Source organism: Varanus komodoensis, unplaced genomic scaffold (genome assembly GCF_004798865.1).
Source record: "Varanus komodoensis strain SLA01 unplaced genomic scaffold, ASM479886v1 scaffold91, whole genome shotgun sequence".
NCBI classification, from domain to species: Eukaryota; Metazoa; Chordata; class Lepidosauria; order Squamata; family Varanidae; genus Varanus; species Varanus komodoensis.
This window is the reverse complement of record NW_025336610.1, coordinates 887697-908344: the sequence shown is the minus strand read 5'-3', so window position 1 is coordinate 908344 and position 20648 is coordinate 887697. Positions and strand designations below refer to the sequence as shown.

The following is a 20648-nucleotide window of genomic DNA, read 5'->3' as shown; positions in this document are numbered from 1 at the left end:
CGTGGCACATCGCTCTGCAACCAGTCCCGGGCCAGGCCGGGCCGGCATGCTTTGCAAGCATTTGCCAGGATAAGCAGGGGGATCCGAGGCCCAGAGACAGGGACGGACTTGCGGCCTCCTCAGTGGTGCCCCGGCCGGCCCTGCAGCGGTGGCCCTGCGCAGAGGGGGGCCTGGGCCGGAGGAGGGTGCGGGCCGGTCCCGCCGGAGGCCCCTGGGCAGCTGGCCTGCCGCGGTGCTCGCCTTGGCGGGCTGCTCTGAGGCCCCCGTGCTCTCACACAGCTCCAAGGGAGGGGCCGGCCTCGCGGGAGCCTTCCAGCGCCGAGGGGCCCAGGCAGCCGGCCCGCTTGCCGAGGCTGCGTTCCCCGAGCTCGGCAGAACAGCCGCCCAGCCCTCTCCTTTTGCAGCCTCGGTTTTACCAGGTGCCTCGAAGAGATTATTTATTTTCTCGGATCTGCACCCATAGAGGGCCACACACATGGGCTTCGAGAAAGGATACTGGATGTACAGGGCAGTCCTAGGAAAGACACGAAAAGCAAAGGTAGCCCAAACCCTCAAGAAAAATGCGCAGCTCAGACCTGCTTTCTGTACTATCATGGCCGAGCTAGAAATCCGAAGGTCTTCCAAATCTGCACACCTTTGTGACGTGTGTGTGTGTGTGTGTGTGTGTGTGTAATAAGGGTGTTTAATGTGCATCCTGGACTGATTCTAGAAAGTGCTTGGCGTGGTAGAGTCCTCCCCCCAGGAAGGCGTGAACACAAACAGCAGGCCTGTTCATGTCTTCTTTGGGACCCCCCAGTGCACCCCAGAGGCTCCAGGGCGGGCCCAGCAGCAGACACAAGAGGTCGCAGCAGGGCAGCGCGTCCGGAGATGCCTGTTGCACCCCTGCATGACTCACTGCTCTGAACCAGTCTCCTTCCCCAGATGACTGCAGTGGGGGCTAGCAAGCCTGCGAACGTGTGCTGGGATACCAGACCCTCTTCCTGCAACGCGGCGGTGGGAGCGTCTGCTGTTCGCAGCAGGTTGACCGTCGGCGGGAGCCACTGCTCGGCGCGTGCCTCTGTCCAAATCAGAAGGCACGGCCATGGAAGAGCGACTCACCCAGGGACGGGGATCCTCTCCCCAGAGGAAACTCGGAAGCCTTCCGCAGCCGAAAAATGATCTACGTGCAGTTGAAGGGCCCGCCAGGTTGCTGCTGCTTTGTATTAAGGGTGGGAAGGAAAGCTCAGGAGCGCAACGCACGAGACCCCCGTCTGGAGCCGCCTTTGCCAACCTGGAGCCCTCCAGCTGTGCGGCACCTCAAAGCCCACTCTCCCCAGCCAGGCGTGGCAGCGCCAGTCGTCACTTCAGCTGCAAGCAAGATGCCCAGACGCGCGCCGTGCTTGAATTCCTTTTTATTTTGAAATCTACAGCTCCCATAACAAGGTATGAAATCCCCTTTTTTGCCCCCCTTGAAACGGGAAGGGGGCATTTCAAGCAACCCCCCCCGAATGAAACAGTCATCAGAGCCCAGCTGTGCGGGCAGCCAAAGAGTGGCCCCGAGAGCCACGTGTTCTGCACAAAGCCGGCTTCACGGACACGCTGGGGCAAGCTGGGGGAGCGGAGGAAGGGGGGGCCAGGAGGAAACGTGGAGAGTCCTGGACCCACACCTGCCACTGAAAGACCCCCCAGAACTAGAGGCCCCCCAGAAGCAAGGCTTTTCCCACCCCAAAAGGCGCTCTAGTACCGATGGCGGAGGAGACGTGGCAGCCGCCGGACCCCGCAGGCACGTGCGAACAGCCCCCTGGAGGGGACCCGTGTCTCAGTGGGGAACGCCGCTCCCTCCTCAGCCCTGCAGACGCTCCAGCCCCAGTCACATTCCCGGGAAGGCAGTTTCCGGAGTGGGAAGCTGTGCATTTGCGGCTGAGCGGGAGCCACACAATGGGCGACCTGCCCCGGCCCAGGGCTCCACGGGGCTGGTAAGGCAAGAGGCGCCCCCTCTCCCGGACTGGGGCCGCCCCGGGGCTGCCCCATGTCCTGCTGCTGGAGGCACGGCAGAGACGGACGGCGGGCTTGTGCGTTCGGCCCCAGAAGGCGGGAGACCATCTCGCCTGCCCCTCCTGCCTCACAAAGGCGGCCCGGACAGTCAAGCGAGCTCGTGTCTGTGTGCCTCTGCGCGCATGTCAAGGAATCGCCCGATTCCAGTTTGCAGCTGTGCCCAGCCACTGGGGAGCTGCGGGGGGGACACCCAACAGCACCCCCCGCCTCCTCCGCATCCATTGGAGGGGCTGCTGCAGAGCATTCATGCCCTCTGCACTGTGTTGGTAAGGGATGGGTTTTGTTTTCCCTACCAGTAGGCCTTTGAGCATGTGCAGAGGGCATGTGGCTCACCTGCGAACGCCATTCTCTCCTGTGGCACTACTTAGAGCAAAGAAAGCATTTGCCAGCTGAAGCGCGCGGGAAACCAACGATCCAGTGGGGGCTCCATCATCGTGGGGAGGAAGGTGGGAAGTCTGGCCTGGGAGTGCCCCTCTGGCTGGGCTTCCCGCCACGGACCTGCCCGGAAGGCAGCGGGCGAGTCCCGGCGAGCAGACCCCTCCGACGGCGCGGGGCTGTACCAGTTTGGACAGCAGGGGAGAGCTGCGCGTTGCAGAAAGGAGGGACAGCCTCACTGCGCAAGGAATCAGCATGGCGTGGGCAGGGCTCCGTGGGGGCGATTGCGCCCGGGGGTCCCCCACCCCGAGCCCCACACGGCTTGCGGTGCCGCGGCCCGGCAGGCTCCAGGGCGATGGTGCCCGGAAGCGAGCGTGGGCTGCCGGTGGGCCGAGCAGGGGAGGGCCCTGCCCCAAGGCGGAGGCCGTCCGCCCCGCCTGAGCTTTCCCCGCCAAGGAGCTTTGGCGGCTGGCCCAGTCCTGCTCGTGTCCCCCCCTCCCGAGCACACCGGGCCATGCTCCACAGAGTCAGATGGGGAGCGTCCTGGGGGGGCAAACCGCCCCTGCGGCCCCCTGGCCCTTCGCACTGCATCTGATGAGCCCGCAACCGGTGGCCCAGAAGGGGCAGGACGGTCCTGCTTCGGGGGCCCGAAGCATCCGCGGCGCCAGAGGGCTGGCACCACCAGCAGGGCCCCCCCCCCCGCCCACGCTACCTCCACCCCCCAGAAAAGTGCCAGCCGCAAAAGAGCATTCGGGAAGACGGCGAGCAAGCGTACCCATGCGCGTGGGCGCACACGCGGCCTCCGGACACACCCCGCCGTGGATCCCGGCCGGCGGTTGAAGGAGCGCGCACGACGCAGCCCCTCTGCTCGCCCCCTGCAGTGCGCGGCCCCGGCCGTCCGACGTGTGTGTGTGGGGGGGGGGAGAGAGGGAGGGGGGGGCGGGTATCTTATTTAGAGACACAAACTGCATTGGTTACACAGACAAAAAGCCCAGGCGGGTGCATGTAGTGGGGGCGGTGGGCCGGCCGGCCGGGGGGCGGCCCCTCAGTTGAGGCTGTCCTCGTCGCTGCCGTCGCCCCGGTCGTCCTTGGTCTCGGAGAGGGCGCTCTCGTCGATGTTCTCCAGGGAGTCGGCGTGCTGGATGGCCAGGTCCGCGAGGGCCACGGGCGCCAGCGTGTTCTGCTCGGGGAACAGCCACGGCTTGTGGTGCGGGCTGTGCTTCAGCTTCCAGTCGGGGTACTTGACGCACGCCTTGTACATCTTCCTCATCGCCTGCAAGCGGCGGGGGAGGCGGGCAGAGAAAGGAGAGGCTGGTCAGGGGGGCCGGGGGGATCGGCTCCCGTTCCCGCGTTCGGGAAGAGCGGCTCATTCTCTAGACTTGGGTCCCACAGAACGTGAGAGTAAAGGCATCGGCATGCGGAAGGGACGAAGGAAAACCCCCATCTAAGCAGTGAAGGAAAACCCAAATAAAGGAATAAACCCCAAACTGGCCGGCTTGTCCGCCAGGCGCGAGCCCCTCGCTCCAGCGCACGTGCGGCCAGAGCCAAGCGCGTCCCGGGGACGTTCCTCTCCCGATGTGCCGCCTCAGAATGCCTGCACGGCCGGGTGAGACGGGCATGAGAGACATACAGAAGGGGAAGTCGCGCTCGCTTTCGCCCTCCCAAGTAACACTCTTTTCCCTGCTCTCAGCAAGGCCCACAGAAGGTGCCAGGCAAGGGCAGGAGCAGAGCTGCTGCTGAAAGAATCCAGAAACCCCCGGGGGGGCGGGGGGGCAGAAGCTCGCGGTTCACGCCGAAGAGCTTCCCGGGGGCCTCCCTCCTCCTCACCCCACTGGATGTTCGCTTCGTCCTTGGAAGCAAACCCTCACTCGGCCCTTCTGCCTCCCCGGAGCCCGTGAAGCCCTCCGAGGGCTGGCGCAACACGGCTTCGGGGGGCGGGGGCGCGTCCGGGGGAAGCCGCCCTGCCCTGCCCTGCCCATCCGGCCGATCCCCGGCGTACGGCACGAGAAACGGTCGGCTTAGTCCTTGTGCAGAACATCTCGGGGGCTTTCCCGGCTGATTCGTCTTGTGCCCGCTTTTCGGGATCTGGCGAGGGCAGGAAAATGGGGGCGCGGGAGCAGGTTTTTCCCAAGGAGCTTCCCCTTCCAATGGGGAGGCAAAGGCGTTCAGGGAAATAGGAAGGCTCCTATGGCATGTGGTCTCTTTGAGAATGAATGGAACAGTTTTTAGAACATAGATTTACTCACTCAAAAAGTAACTGTGAAGTTTGTTATATCCACAGCACAAGCAAAAGGTAGTCCCTGAGCATAAATAAAGCGCTCTTGACCCAGTGCGCTCCAGGTGGCTTAGGCTACAACTTGGATCATGTCACATACATCTACAGAATCCCCAGTTGAGAAAGGATGTGGAAGAGATTAACATGCTATCCAAACATGCTGCTAGTCCTCAGTATTGTAGGAAACTACACTGCACCTTTTGTGGTTTCTATTTAAACTTTCACATATTTTCGCAATAGTATTCAGATGGAAGAAATCAAAGTACGCACAATCAGGCAAAACAGGTTGCAAAACTTTGCTCTTCTCCCCAGTAGGTGCATGTGTGATTTGCTTGGACATTCATACTTTTAATATACAATCCTACTAAACAGATTGGAACTGATGGTTAGGACCCCTGGGGTGTGGAATGGGCTCCCACGAGAGGTCGTTGAGGCCCCATCGGTGCGGGTGTTCAAGGATAGGCTGGACGTGCACATGGCGGGCATGTCGTGAGTGGAGCCGGCTGGAGCCGGGGGTCAGACTAGATGACTCGGGAGGCCCCTTCTGACTCGCTCTGTTTCTGTGTTTTTCTATGTTACTGCTCAAAGTTCCTAAATAGGCCAACTGTTGATCCTTATGTGCGAAGCAGAAAAATAAAGTTAAGCTTTATAAGAAAGTGTTGCAAATCTTTAAAGTTTCCCCCACAGACTGGCAGAGTTCGGATTTTAAAATTCGGGGGAGCTGATGCCTTTTCCCCATGGGCACAAAAATTCTGGGCACATTCCACATCCGACGGATGGAGGTCAGTCATGTCCATGAATGGTTTTCGCAGCCTGTGGCATAGGCTTGCCCCCGAAGGGCAGAGGGACGCCGGAAGGGGCAGCGCCAGTCCTGCCGGGCCGCACTCCCCCCCCCCCCGGCCGTGCCCCACACTTCTCCCCCCTCCTGCAGGGCAGCTGGAGGGCTGAACCTGCCCAGCGCCCTCCAGGCTGCCCCACGGCCTCTGGATCTCGTAAGCAACCCTCGCCGAGGACCCAGCCCGCCGCTGGCGTCCGCATCTTGCAACGGAAACCCCAGCCGGACCCAGAGGGGGCCACCTCGGTGGGGAGCTGCCCCCGCAGCCCCGAGCGCCTTCCATTCCACGGGGAAAGAGAAAGCTGCTCTCCGCTGAACAATGAGGCAAGCCCCCCCCCCCGGCCCGCGCCTCGTTCATGCTGGTCCTGGGCTCCTTAATTAAACAGAGGCATCGTTACATCGGCTGATGGGAGCGGCTCTCCAGCGGCACCGTGCGCCAAAGGTTTCACGCGACCCCTCGGCAACCGGGCTAATGAATCCCGCGACGGACTCATGGGAAGGGGGGCTGCGCCGTGGCCGAGGTGGCCCCCGGGGCGGCAGTGAGGCCACGGGGTCAAAGGCCGCCGCCGCCGCCACAAAGGGAGTCCACCAGCCGCCCCGCGGAAAGGGGAGCCACCGGAGCCGAACCCTTTCCCCGCTGGAAACGAGTTCAACGAGAACACCTGGCAGGCTTGGCATGACTTTCCGGGGCATGACTTTCCGGGGGGGGGCCTGCTTTTGCACACCCTCCCCCAATCTGACTGGGTGCCCCGGGATGTGACAAGATGCAACTCCCATCATCCCCAGCCACCATGGCAGGGAATGATGGGTGTTGCAGTCAAGCACAACCAGAGGGCGCCCATTAAGGAAGGGCCGCTATAACCATTTTCCTCCTTGTTGGCACCCAAAACTAGGGTTCAAGGACAGCCTGGGCGTGGTGGGCATGTCATGAGCGGAGCCGGGTGGAGCCGGGGGTCAGACTAGATGGCCCGGGAGGCCCCTTCCGGCTCGCTCTGTTTCTATCTTGCCAGTTTCTGTTCCTAAATGCCAGGGTGGGCAACTGCAGCCCCCAGGACCAAAGCCACCCCTCCTGGGCTGCCCTGATGGCCCCACCCCCTTCCCCGGCCACAGAGGGGTTTCCTTCCCATGGCCACGGGATGGAATACCTTCTGGAAGTGGTCTAAGCTTTAAGCCAACGCCAGCTGCCATTTTGGCCCTCCTCTTTGCCTCTGGCCACACCCACTATAGCCTTTGGCCCCGCCCACCCTGAATACAGGCCCCGGAGCTCCTCTCCAGAACCGAACGTGGCCCTTGGGGGAAAGCGCTTCCCCAGCCCTGCTTCCCCGGAAGCCCCCCCGCCACGGAGAGCGGCCTCGGCTTACCTTTGGAGCCAGGAGCTGCGAGGACTTGTTCACCACCCACTTTGGCAACGAACCTGCGGGGCAGAGGGCAGAGTGAGGGTGCGGCACACGCCCCGGGGGATGCCTGGCTCCTGCCCCGCCGGGGCCCACGCCACCCGCCCGCGGGGCAAGACAAGGCGCAGGGGCCAAAGTGGCCAACAGCGCTGCCCCCCCAGCCAGAGGGCCCGCACCTCCGCCACCCCACACGCTCCGTGGGTGCTCTGGGGAGCGGCACCACAGCCGCCGAGCGCCCCTTTCCACCCTTCCCCTCGCGGTGCGCCGCCGGAAGAGCAGGCGTGAGAGCCACGGCGCCCCCTGTGGCCGCGAGGTCCCCTTCAGCATGGGCGCAGCAGCGGGGGGGCGCAGGGGGGCGACGTGGTGCCAGCGGCAGGGCGGGACGTACGGCGGCAGGGACGCCACGCGCCGGCACCCGGTCCCTCCCTCCCGCCCACCCAGGCGGCAAGGGGCGCCCGCCAGGCCGGACCACACGGGCCGCTTCCGCACTGGGCGACGTGTGCAGAATCGCAGAGCAGGGCAGGCCCCGTCCTGGATCACGCGGCCTGAGGAGGACCCCCGCAGCCCTGGAGGGGCGGGCGGGCGGGCGGCAGGAGCCTCATCACCTCAGCTCTCTCTGGGGTCTTGCTGTCTCCACGTGCCCCCCCCCCCCCGGCTCTGTCCGGATCAGTTCCCCGGGATAAGAGGAGCCCTGGGCTGGATCCATCCAGCGCAGCATCCCGTTTGCACAGTGGCCAACCGGGAGACCCATGCAGGCGGGCACAGCGCTCCGCCACCCATGCTCCCCACACAGGCACCCTGCCTCTGCCCCGAGGTGGGCCAGAGCCATCGGGACGCGCAGCCCCGGAGAGCCTCCGTCTCTGGCAAAGAGGCCGGGCCCCCGAAAGCCCCCCAGGTGGGGAGCGCGCCCCGTGGTCTAACTCCGCGTGGGGCGGAGGAGCCCTTCCCCGGCCAGCCCTGAGCCTCCCGCTCCTTGGCTTCACGGCGCGATCACTTGTATATGCTTCAGCGCGAGGAGATGGAGGGAAAGCGCTCTTCCTCCCCACACCAGGTGCGACGGGGAACGCGCCTCCACGGACGCGGATCCCGAGGACGGGTCTCCCGCAAGCAAGCGCTGGACCGACCCCCCTCTGTGGGCAGGCACTTACCTTTGGGGTCCACTTGAGCCAGGTAAGTGAGGGTGCAGTTCTTGGCTCCTTTGCCCTGGACGAGGTAGCCAGTTTGGATGGAGACCGCTCTCACCATGTCCTTCCGGGGAGGGTATTTCTGAAATGGGACGTGCGGGGTTGACGGCTGATCGCAGCCCAGCTTCTCCCACGGGATGGACGGGGGGGGGGGGGGGGGGTGCGAATGTTGACGCTCCGGGTGGAACTCGGTGAGTGCAGAAGGGGGCGCCGGGCAAAAGGCATCTGAAGACCCCCTCCGGCCCGGAGCAGCCACACGAACGGGGCAGTTTCCTCAACAGCAGGAATAACTGGCACGGCTCTCGGGTTTTGTTTACATGGCACTGTGGGGCCCAGCCGCTGAACGGCAAACTGCGTTTTAAACAGATTTTAACCTCCTTCCCTTTGGCAGGGGGACACAGAGGACAAGAAAACCGACAAGGAAAGCGAGCGGATGCTGTCGAACGTCTCGGGTAGACCCTCCCAGCACCGCCCAGTCCCTGAAGCTCACCGAACAACCCTTTTACAAGTAAGATTGAAAAGAGGCGGTTTTGCTTTTAAACCTGCTCGTGAGCATCTTCTGTTGGAGGGGCGGGGCTTTAACGTGCTTTTAAATATGCTGAGCGCCCCCCCACGGATTCCCCCCCCCCGACTCTCCCAGAGCACAGCTGCAGGATTCCCGGGGCGCGTGCCCGCCGCCCGGGGCTCACCGGGTGCTTGACGGAGTAGTTCATGATGATGTAGTCGTCACCCATGGGCAGCCACGAGCGCAGCGTGATGACGTCGCGGTTCTTCAGGGGCTTCGGGCACTTCCCTGCGGGGGCGGGAGAAGGAGAGCGGTGAGCATGTGCAGAGGGCCTGCACGGCCTTCAACACAAGCACTGTATCGTCTGCCATTCATCCAGTCACAGCTTTTCGATCCCGTCCCCTGCAAACGGCTCGGAACAGCTTACACTGAACATTGCCTGTGGCCGCATCCTTCCTCCATGGCCACCCCGTCCTGCAGCTGCCCGGCCGGCCGGCGGCCTGCGCTCTGCCCCGGGCCCAGGCCGGCAAACAGCCAGGCCGCGAGTTGAGTGGCCAGGGAGGCTGCGGAGGGAGAACCCCCTGGAGGGACAGGGCCGGGGGAAACCCAGGGAGGAAGCGCTGCCGCCGCGCCACGGAGAGGGTGCAGCCCACGGGAAGGACGGGTGATTCATGGGGGGGCACACAGACCCCCTCCACGGAGGGGGAGAAAGGCCGCTGGGGGCCTGGGACTCGCCACGGCTGCCCAGCCACCAGGCACGGTGTGGCTGGCACGACACCGAGCACCCCGTGGGAACACCTCTTCCTCGGGTGGGGAGCGGGCAGCGCGGGGAGTGGGGACGGGGCACACGCCCTCTGCCCCGGGGCGGGAAGCCTGCTGGAGGAGGTGGGCCAGAGTCCAGCAGGCAGGACCCTGGGGTAGGCAGCCCTGCCAAAACAGGCGGAAGCCACGGCACCTGTGCCGACGGCCATCTCCCCGTGCTGCGCGTGGCCGCGGATCCCCCCCCCCCCGAGCCTCATCAGGCCCAGCCCAGAGGGCCCAGGTGAGCAGGAGGGCCCTGGGCCACCCGGCTGCTGGGGAGACGCCTGCAGATGCGGCGGGAGAGGCGGAGGGCAGCCGGACCCGGGCCTTCCATGCGCGGCGCCCGGGCCCAAAGGGCCTCCCTGGAGGGAGGCGGGCCCAGCAGCCGCGGCTTCCGGCCCACGCTTTCCCCTGCCCGGGCCGTTCGACCGGCGGGCTCGTCGCGCCTGCCTGCGGGCTGCACCTGCTCTTCCTGCTGGGCTCGCAGGCTGCGAGCGGCTGCGGGGGGCGCGGAGGCAGCGGCCCCCTGCGTGGCAGAGACACAGCGCAGCCCTTCCCCGGCTGGCCCTGTCCAAGCGTCATGGACTGCCGCCCCCATCGGCCCCAGCCAAGGCGGCCGCTGGCCGAGCTCTGGCCCCAGACGTCAGGGGCAGCGGGGCCGCTCTGCCAGCCCCGTCCCAGCACCTCACAGGAATAGTATCCCACGTCGGCGTTGACCGTCAGCTTGCCGATGTCGAAGGTCTCGATGACGTTCGTGTCCCACTTCCTCCTGTACTCGATGTCGTGCAGCACGTCGTACAGGGTTTCCGCTGCGACGTCCTTGCAGTCCATCCTGCACTGGAGGGAACGCGCGAGCGAGTCAGCGACCCCCAGCGGGGCGAGCAGCGGGCGCGCGAGCTGAATCGCTGCCACGCGCAGCCCGTGTGAAGAGCCCCGGCCTGGCGCTGGGCTCCGGAGGCTGGCCCGCTTGGGATAGCCAGCCATGGTTTGTGAATGCAGCCGCGTTCAGGCAGCACAACAGCCGAGGCTTCGACAACCGCCCACAGCAGAATGACAACCCACACTCAGCCCGTGTGCGCAGCTATCGTGTTGCCTGAACACCGTCGTTGTGCAAAGGACGACAAGCTAAATATCGCATTATCCCTTTTATGAAAGATACACCATTCCTCACTCTTCAAACGATGGATGATGCACTTCTCAAAAGTCCTTTAAAAATGAAAAGCCAATTTCTCACCAGTAGAGCAACCAGCTGATTATAGCATTTGTTGTCGTTAAAGTTAATTATTTCACTTCAAATATTACAAACATCTCAGTTTAGGTGCAAAGACAGTGCTGAAAAAGCAGAAGGCTTTCATTTTTCGAGACTGAAGTCTGCTTCCAATGTTTGTATTCGATGTTTTATGTCTTTTTATGTTAAAATTCAGAAAGGCTTTCTGACAATTGAAAATATCCACACACAGATACTATACTTTTCTTTTCATAAGTAAATTCCAATGACTTTGGTGGACCTGATGTCCAGGTAAGTGAGAAGAGGGCTGCATGCTTAATCTTTATGCTCATAGATAATTAAGATGCGATCAAAGTTTGGGGGGAGGCCTACAACTCCCAGCATGCCCCAGCATGTGACTGGAGCATGCTGGGAGTTGTAGCCCCCCCCCAGTCCAAATTCACGTAGGATGGTGCCTTTACAAGCACACTGACTATGAAACACAGGAGTGAGAATTTAGGAATTAAACATATTCTGAACAAGAGTTTCCTTCTGGGCTTTGGTTGTTCCAATAACTGAACAAAGCCACGCTTGTTCTCATAGTAACTGATGAGATCCTGGACTTCCTCCTTCGTTTGTGTGCCTTACCCTGTAATTGCATGTGCATATAATTTATTTTCCCACTCCTCAATTTCGCCTTCTGTCCTGTAATTATAGAGGCATCTGACTCCTGTAAGCACACATGTGGCTCTCGGCACCAATTCTTTCCAGCGTGTCACTGGGGCCTTTCGAACGCGCCGTGGAGCCAAATGACGTCTTCATTTTCGCTGCCTACTTTGAGGGCTCGTTATGGCCGAAGGAAGCAAAACCAAACCTCCAGGAAATGAAAGGGGGCATGCCATTTATTAATTAGATTAATTTGTTTGATTTATACCCCGCCTTTTTCATTCAAAGAACTCAAAGCAGCTTCCGTCATCCTCCGCCTCTTCTCAGTCTCCCCCCCACAACAGCCCTGTGAGGTAGGCTAGGCTGACAGACAGCGACGGGCTCAAAATCATGCAGTTGGCTCCATTTCTCATTTAACACAGACGCTTGCTAGCAAAGGGGCCCCCGGACACCTAAAAACAGACTCAGCGCAGGCGCGAGATGCCCGAGCTCACAGGTCCGGTTCGCGTGCCCCTCAAGTTGCCTCCACTGCTTAAAATGGCCCCCAGCAGAAGCACGAAACGGGAACCGGCTTTGCGTGGCATGTGCCGAACGGGCCCCATGCAAACGAGCCCCTCCTGTGACCCCCTCCCTGCACACATCCCTTGGCGGCCGAGCTCAGCGCTTGTCCCGGAGGGACTGCGACCCCCCGAGACTCTGCTGAAGCACCCCGGATGCCTTCCCTCCCGGGACCGGCGAGCAGAGCTTTGCCCTGGGAGATTTTCTCCGGGGCCGAGCAAGGGGCTGCGGTGCCATTGCCCAGCCAGGACGCAGCGACCCCCGGGACCCGCTTGCAGGCCCTCTGCGCGGTCGGCCCCAGGCATCTTGTGGCCTTCCGGGCAGAGTCCGGGTTGCCCCGCGAGGGGAAACGGAGGGCCCCAGGTCCAGCAGGCGTGCCAGGCCCCTCCGGGGGCCCCCGGGCTGCACCGCCCCCCTGCCCTCCCCACGGTCCGTCCAACAGCGCACAAGACGCCACTGCGCTGCCGGTTTAACAGGGAGGGGGCCACTGTCGCCACAGGCCCCCATCCCCCCAAAAAAATGCCAGCAAGGCGAGGGCCGCCTGAAAGTTGCCCAGCTTCCAAACTGTCCTCAGGCATCCGCCGGGGCTGCTCCGAGGGAGCAGGTGGCTGGGGGCACCTCGATCCCTGGACTCCGGCGCAGCTCTGCAGGGGCGTTAAGCAACCCGAGTCCCCGTGCAAGGCGCTCGCTCGCTCGCTCTGATGCTCAGCCCACCCCTCCCTGCAGCGCTGATTCCGGTGGGACACATGCCCGAGAACACATGCTCAGGACTGGGCTGGCGACGAGTGCCGAGGACACCGGGAGTTGCAGTCCAGCCCTTCCGGAAAGCGCCAGGCAGGGACGGACAGGCCAAAGCGTCTTTTCGGCCAGCTGCCATTCCCTCGGCCGAGGAGTGAGCAGCAGATTGGCCGCTTGGGGGGGGGCAGCAAGGCCATGGACCCCCTGGGCGTCCCCCGAACGCCCTGGAGCCGGTGTGCTCGGTGGCCGGGCTGTGCAGGGCAAGCGCCACCCCCTCACTCCCTGGCGGCAGTGGCTCTCCGCGCGCTTGCGCTGCCTCGTCCTCGCTGGCACGTGATTCTCTCGCGCTCGCGGAAACTGCGGGGCCTGCGAGCGGCTTGCCCTGCGCACTGCGAGCGGCGCGCGACTGGACGACCGCCTGAGCAGAGGCGGGATTTGATCAGCGGGGCCGCTGTGTGCTCCGTGGCCGGTGCACAAGCGGCCCCCTCCCTGCACGGGCCTGGCGGGGGGGGGGGCAACTGTGCCGGGCCCGGTTCATGGTGTGTGGCTGCTCCACACCAGGCCCACTGAGCAGCCTCCTCATCCACACTGGCCAGGCAGCGGCCCGGGCAGATCCACAGGCCGGGCAGGGGGCAACGGCCCCCCCCATCCATTCCCCAGCAGCTGGCCCCGTAGCCCTGGGCAGCCTTCCCCCCATGCATTTCTCCAGCCCATTCCTTGCCTTCCCAGTCTGGTAGGCATGTCGTGAGCGGAGCCGGCTGGAGCCGGGGGTCAGACTAGATGGCCCAGGAGGCCCCTTCCGCCTCGCTCTGCTTCTACGCTTCCTCCGTGTGTGTGTGGAATGCCGCGTGTGTGCATCCGGTCCTGCCTGGCGTTCTCACCGGGACGCGGCTCAGTGTCCGTGCTGCGCCAGGCCCGCCCCAGAGGACCCTCGGCTGCGCACGCTCCATGGACACGCAGGGCCGAAAAAAAGGAGCTGCTCCCCTCTGGCTGGAGCACGATCTCTCAGGAAGCCCGAAGCCCTGGGGCAGCCCTGGAGGCGGCGTCAGCCCCGCAGTGCCGAAGCGGTGCCGACCCACTTGCCGTGGAGAAGAGCCACACTGACCATCCACAAGCCCCCTGCAGCCCCCCCCAGTAATCCCCCCCCCCCCCCCCGGGCTGGGCTTTGCTGCCCAAAGCTGGACGGCCGAGAAGTTCGGTGCTCGTCTTGTTCCGCAAACGGACGCCTCCTCCTCCTGCCAGCCACAGAAATGCATGTGGGCTCCTTGGGGAGGTGCAGGCGGGCCGTCACGTGCCGGACCGGCATTCACGGCAAAGTGGCCTGAGGATTAACTTCCAAGCTCTCCTATTATTAATCAAGGCTATCATCTCCGCCAGCGAGCAAGCCGGGTCTGTAAATATTTCATTGAGCACCGCGGTGTCGTTTATCACCGGCCTCCCCAGCCGAGAGGCTGTCGAACAAAGCGGAGGCGCCTCCGCCCAACCAGCGGCCAGATGGAAAGGTCAGCGCCCCGCAACTTGATGCGCTCAGCAATGCTCTGGCAGGCACCCCCCCCCCCCGGGGCAGAACATTAGGCGGCTGCACCGGCTTTCAGGACCGCGCGGGCCTTTGTCAGCGGCCGTATTGCATGGCCCTGCAACTGGACCCACCTCAGGGCCCCGCACAGGTTTTTCCACCCTGTGAACCTTCCTGCACAGGTTGGGTGAAACCGGACCTGCCTTTCTGCATGAGCGGGAGACGCACAGACAACCTGCACGCGGCTTCGAGGGGCCGGGAGGTCGCCCAGGAGGACCACGTGTGCGGGACGCAGTGCAGCCCAGCCGAGGCCTCCCCACCGCGGCCCTTCTGCGGACCGGCTTGGAGGCGTCCTGCAAGGGGCGTTTACTGGGCTTGCGATTCCTCGCTCCTTCCTCTGTGGGGCTGCCCAAGACACTGGCATCCCCAGGGCCTCTCCTGTGCTTTGCAGTCATTTCTACAACCGTACATTAGCTTGCTGTTGTTTTTCCCCCAGTCTGGTCTTAACGGAGCGGGGCGGCAGGACACCCTGGTGCATCTGCACAGTCCTGCCGTGTGCAGCACCACGCCGCGCTTGCGGGGAGGAGCACATGCACGGGCAGCGACATTTAAACCCCAGGAAAGCGGGCGAAGGACCAGGCAGAGAAGGGGCCAGATGCAAACCCCCCCCAAGACACACGCGGTGGACTCAGTGTGGGGCACCCTTGCCCCAGAGACAGCCGGCTTTGCTCCTGGGGGGGGGGGGGCGGGGGGCTCTGCGGCAGCAGCCCTGCTTTGCGCACCAAACACCTGGGGTTGGGGCTCCTTTAAAGGAATCGGGTAGCGGGAGATGGGGAAGGCCTTCTCTGCGGAAGATGGAGGAGAAAGGGGCTCTTGCAGTGCCCCTCCAGTGATGCCCGCTTGGCAAGATGGCCTTCGTTCCGGGGGCAGGCCAGGCCTCCCTTCTCTTCCCAGGCATTTCATGGTGTCGGCGGGTTGGTGAATGTATCGGTCGAATTCTGTAGGGCTGCCATTGAGGTTTCAGATGTTTTATTGCATGCTTCTTCCAAATTTTGTATGCTTTATTTTTGTATCGCAATTCACCTTGAATCTTTCCTTTTTGAGAACGGTGTCTAAGAACAATTAATAAGAACAACACCACCGATTCGGTGACGCAGTGGCATGCATTTTGCTAAATGCCCACGTCACATTCTCCATAAGACATGAATCCACGTTTGCCTTGTATGAAATCCAATCCAGTGATCTCATAACCACCAACAGGAAAAGGAGCAATTCTGGACCACAAACTCCATTTCTCTAACACCTTCACACGCTGGCAGAAATGCCACTTGCAGCCTGCGAATCGCACTCCTGCAGATGGTCTGTGTGTGCAAACGATCTGGGAAGCGCTCCGCCGCGTCTGTCGCGTGCGAGGCGCTTCCTCCCAAGCAAGACGGTCTCTCCAGCACTTCTTGCGAGCGTCTTGATTCTGCAGAGACGACCCTAAGCGTACCCAAGCCTCTGAGCAGACACAGGGGGATGCCGGCCCCTCTCTGCCCCCTTCCACCCACAGCTGTGCTTACGCACCCTTCGGGGTCGGGCTCTGGAAGCGGCCCGCCTCCGTCCTGCGCTCTGGGCCCCCGACTGGGGCTCCCTGCAGCTGTGCCGCCGGACCCTCAGGTCCACGTCTGCAGAAGGCTGGCCGCCTCCATCCAGGAGACTCCCCGGCTCCAGATCGAGCCCCCGTCCGTCCTCGCTTCATGCGCACGGGCAGGAGAGAGACCAGGCCCAGGGGTCCCTGGAGCTACTCGGCTGGCCCTGTGGGGGGGTGTGCAGACTCGGCCGGCCGGGTACAACAATCCCGTTAGCGGCACGGGGGCTCTGAGCCTCGTCTGGCTCCACCGACTCCCACCTTCCTCGGAGTCGGAGCGCTCGGTCGCACCGAACAGGCCGCTTCTCGTGCACGCCTGGGAACCTCGGCAGTGTGAGAACTGCAGGACTTTTCTTCTGCCTCGACAGGCACTGGACCGTGCGCCTCGTTTTTCTCACGGGACTGGCGTCCTGCTGTAAGGCTGCGGTCCTGCACGTGTCGGGACAGAAAATGCCCCACAGCTCCCAGCATTCCTAGCACAGCTGCCTAGGGAATGCTGGGAGACATAGGGCTTCTTTCTGTCTTGACATGCAGAGGATTGTGCCCTTAAGTTTTGAAAAAGGTCCTATTTGGCATTCATACGCGATGGCACCTAGGGTCCTCCCCAAACCGCACGTATCTGGCACTGCAGGACTGGAAACGGCCTCGCCCGGGCTTTCACCAGTGGGGCGAACGGCCGCAGAGGGACCCTGTCAGTCCTGGGGCCACACGGAATGTGCACGCCGGGCACATCCCCATCTCGGAGCGCAAGCGAATGTGGGCAACCGGATGCGTCCATTTTAGCCCTCATCCAGAGAGCCACTTACAAATGCAGGTGGCGCCCCAGCAGGTGCGCCGTCCACAAATGACACCGGTGTGCCAAACGGATGCTTTCGCTTGACTCCAGGTCGCCATGTGCACCCAAGAATCACTGCACATCAGAACCCCAGGATTACTATTCTCTTTGGGGAAATGTCGGCCGGGTATAACCACAACACAATTAAAATATTCAAAACTCAGCACAAATGCTAATTTCTCTACTCAGAGTACCACCGGTGATACAGCATCTCCACATGGTGGGCATGTCGTGAGCGGAGTCGGCTGGTGCCGGAGGTCAGACTAGATGGCCCAGGAGACCCCTTCTGACTTGCTCTGTTTCTATGTTTCTAAGCTTCATGTGCTTTCCCCTTGGTGGCCTTTGCTGATAGGTTTTGGAGGTATCAGATACGAATTGTCATAAACTAAACACAATTGCGTGTCATTTCTTGAGCGCGCCAAGAAACTCAATACCATTGCATGTCCTGAGCAAATACTGCCAATTAGTACAGCATAATAAATCGACCCTGAAAACCCAGTCTAGTCTGAGACTGCTCAGCAATATTCAAGCTTGCAAAGGCTACTGGAGAACCGCGGAGATAAAGACTGGCAGGAGGGAATCGTAGGGAGCGCTCCGAAACAAGGCCCACACACACAGGCCGGCACGCGGGCTGCCCAGACCTTGCGGGTGCCGCCCGCAGTCCTTCCAGGAGGTGCCAGCGGTGCACATTCCTCCGCACGCAGTTCCTGCGCTCCCGCACGTGGGCTGCAAGAGCCGCACGCAGCCAGACGCTGCTTCTGCGCGCACCAGGGCAGCTGGGCCAACGCGCATCGGGCTCCGTGCCCTCCGCCCACACTGGGCTCAAATGCAATGTTTTATGCCATGCGCCGGCCTTCCTCAACCTGGCTGGGGATGGTGGGTGTTGCAGTCCAGCACCTCTGCAGGACGCCAGGCTGGGAAAGACGGGCCAGCCTGTGATTTTGCTACCCTTCGCATCTCGCCTTCCACTCCAGAGCGGGTTCCTTGGCCACCCGACAACGCTTTTCTCTGGCCCACACTGGCCTCTCCGGGTCCGCCTGCATCTGCTCCACCCCTGCCCTCCCTCGAAGGACGTGCTCCATGCAATGGACCATGCACCGAGGCCTTCCCGCCCGCGCTTCTCCAGACCCCGCTCGCCTCGCCAGCGTGTCTCCCTCCCGCCACCGCTACCCGTTCTTCCCAGCCTTCTCCCGTCCCTGCAGGACTGGAGCACTAACCTTGGTCCTTGTCCCTTGACCAGGAGGAAGGCTGCACAACTGGGCATCTGAACATGCACCAAGGGCTGGAGTGGGACGAAGAGGGAGGCCAGCGGGCGAACTCACATGCGCCTTAGGCACTCCCCTTTCCCAGGCACCAAGGGTCCGGAGGTTCCAGCGCTTCTCTGGGTTTTGGTTTCCTCCGAATGAGGCCGTCAGAGGCTTAGGACACGTTGTGAACCCTGCACGCGTTCAGAGGCGGACTGAGCGTCGGCGGAGGCTCGCAGAACGAGCCTTCTGCTAGGAGCCACGGCCGCCTTGCTGCTGCCGGCCCGGCTTGGGGCCACCGCAGGCGCGGGGACCCGGCAGCCCCGCTCAGCCCTTGCAACACAAAGCGGGGCTTCCCAGTGGACTCTGGACTCCTCCTGCCTGCGACTTTCCCTGGCAGGGCTGCCTTCTCCCAGGAGTCCTGCCTTCTCGCATTGCCGTCACTGCTCCCCTGATTTGAGGGGGGGCTGAGCACCTTCAAAGGACCCCCTCACAGCCCCACCATCATCCCCTTCGCGGAAGAGAATGTGGCGAGGCTCCGAGACGCGTGACGTGGCCGGCCAGCAGAGAGCAAGGGGCCCAGCCGGGTGCCAGAGCGCACAGCCGTGCCTGAGGAGGCCGGCCACGGCGCTGGAAGGCCTCCCAGGCGCGAGAGGGTTTGCAAAAGAAAGCCTAAATAGCTGAAGAAATAAAATAAAATTGGAGGCAGGGCAAGGAGGCCGGGGGAGGCCGAGTGAGGCCTCGGTGGAAGCCTGCTGGGCACCCAGCTCAGAGCCGGCGGGGGGCTCCCGGGGCCACCAAGGGTCCTTGAGGGCCTCTCCCGGCCACGCATCCCAGGTGTGGGAGCAGCTGCCCAGCCCGTCCCCCCCATAGGACGCTGAGGGAAGCTTGGGGAGCTGCCACAGGGCGATCCCTCGGCAAGCAGTGGCCGCCCGCGATGAAATGAGGTGCAGGGGGAAAAGCCCCCTGCAGCCAGGAGCGGGGCCAGCGCTGCTGAGGGCCTGGGGATCTGTGGGGCCTGTGCTGAGCAGAGCCCTTCAGGTGCCCCCACAAGGTCGCACCCCCCCAGCTGTGTGGAGTGTTGGGAAAATCCAAACACATCTTCACAGAGAAAGGCCGCTCATAGGAGCCTTTGGGATACGAAGTCAGACCCTCAGAGTCCCTGCTCCTCTCGCCCAGAAAGCACCAGAATTTCATGCCCAGAATGCACCAGAATTTCATGCCCAGAAAGCACCAGAATTTCATGCCCAGAAAGCACCAGAATTTCCCACCCAGAAAGCACCAGAATCTCACACCAGGCTGCTTTTCCCTGAAGCTTCTGCACTTGTCCGTCCCGTGCAGAGACAGAGCCTCTCCGCTCGCCCGAGGCAGCTGCCGCACGGCACTCGGCTGCACCGGGGTGAGCTTCCGCCCGGTTGACGTGCGTGCAGGGCTGCAGCAACTGCCCCGACTAGTTTTCCTGCATGTCAGTGCCCACACCCAAGCCTGCGATTCCTCTGCCGTATCTGGGCTCTTGCGATCACTAACCCGAACCCTTCACTGCCCTGTCATGTCATGTCCCCTCTGAAGTCTCTTCACATTATTTTCCTCATTATCTGGTGGCAGGTACCCATTATTTCCTCATCAATGGCCCTGTGCCTATGGACATGACCAGAAGCCTTGAAAACACTCTGTGTACGTTCTAAAAGCTTGCAACCGGTCTGTGCACCTCCACCCGACGGCACTGCCGCCGGTTTTCTCGGCGGAAGGTTTTCCTCCTGGATGCTCTCAGCGACAAACCTGCGGAGGTTCCTAGCAGAGCGGTCTCCCTGTGGAGCTGCATGTCCGTTCCCGTGGCTGCTCTTCCAGGAGCCGACGGGTGCAAGGTGCTCTCGTGCGACGCGGGGGAGTGCCGAAAGGCGCAGCCTGAAATGCGCCCCCTCCGGCCCGGCATGTGCCGCTGCCTCGCTACAGCGTGCCCTTTACACAGCATGGATCAACTACGCTGGAATAGATTTGCTCTGCGGGAGGAGGATGAGTGTGGGGAGGGGGTGGGGGAGGCGGCCCCCAGCCAGCCCCCGAGAGGGCTGGATGGAGCGCGGAGGGAGAGCAACCTCTGAGCACGGCTCTCCCTCCCCCTTGGAGATTCAGACCGATCTCCTTGGGGCAGAGACCTGATGCCGTTCTGCCGCGCCCGTGCTGAGGCCCACGACTCAGGCAGGCAAGCGCCAGGCCTGGATTTTCCCCGATGTGGGGCGGACGCAGTCTGAGCCCGGGCAAAGGGCTGTGCATGGTGCCCCACGGAGTTGTGGAAACCATTTGCACGCCCTTTGGTCTCCTCGGCACTTGCCTGGCCCTTCGCAGAGCGGCCCTGGCTTTCCGGCTGTGCCCCATTGTCCACACCCCGGGAAATCAAGCCCATTGCCCGGAGGCCCTTCCAGGCCAGCTCTGTTCCTCATCCGCCTGCCCTCCCCGTGCGACCACCTCCCGGCCTCGGCCCTCTCCCGGCCGCTCAGCCCTGGGGCCGCCGAGGCCGCACGGTGGGTGGACAGCAGGTGTCCAGGCCGCCGGGGCCACGAGGGACTCCTGCCACGCGGCCAGAATCCGGCTCCACGCTATTCGATCTGGCCCCAGCGCATGCCTTTCATCCGGAACAGGCAGCCGGCTTCCCTTCCGCCGCAGACTCGGCTGGCGTGCCGCATACACAAAACACCGAGAGATTATCTGCTGTCGCGTGGAAGGAGAGCGACCTATATTTTCTGACTGGCGCCTGAAACCCTCCTGGGGATCCGCCGCATTTCCTTTCCTGCAACAGCAGCGAGATTCCTGCATGGATGGTGGAGAGCCACCTCCCCAGGGGCAGGCGTACACT

At 62.9% G+C, this 20648-nt stretch overlaps 1 protein-coding gene across 1 annotated transcript in view; it reads right to left on the bottom strand.

Annotated features, from left to right (window-relative positions):
* Nucleotides 1-3385: 3385 nt before the first annotated feature.
* STARD10 (StAR related lipid transfer domain containing 10) overlaps nucleotides 3386-20648 on the bottom strand; it is a 37493-nt gene continuing 20230 nt past the window's right edge. The window contains exons 3-7 of the mRNA XM_044418604.1: nucleotides 10093-10240; nucleotides 8787-8890; nucleotides 8062-8179; nucleotides 6881-6933; nucleotides 3386-3682 (exon numbers count right to left, since the gene is read on the bottom strand). Of these exons, the coding sequence (XP_044274539.1) occupies nucleotides 3455-3682; nucleotides 6881-6933; nucleotides 8062-8179; nucleotides 8787-8890; nucleotides 10093-10240 (651 nt within the window). The 3' untranslated portion in view covers nucleotides 3386-3454. The remainder of the gene's footprint in view (nucleotides 3683-6880; nucleotides 6934-8061; nucleotides 8180-8786; nucleotides 8891-10092; nucleotides 10241-20648) is intronic.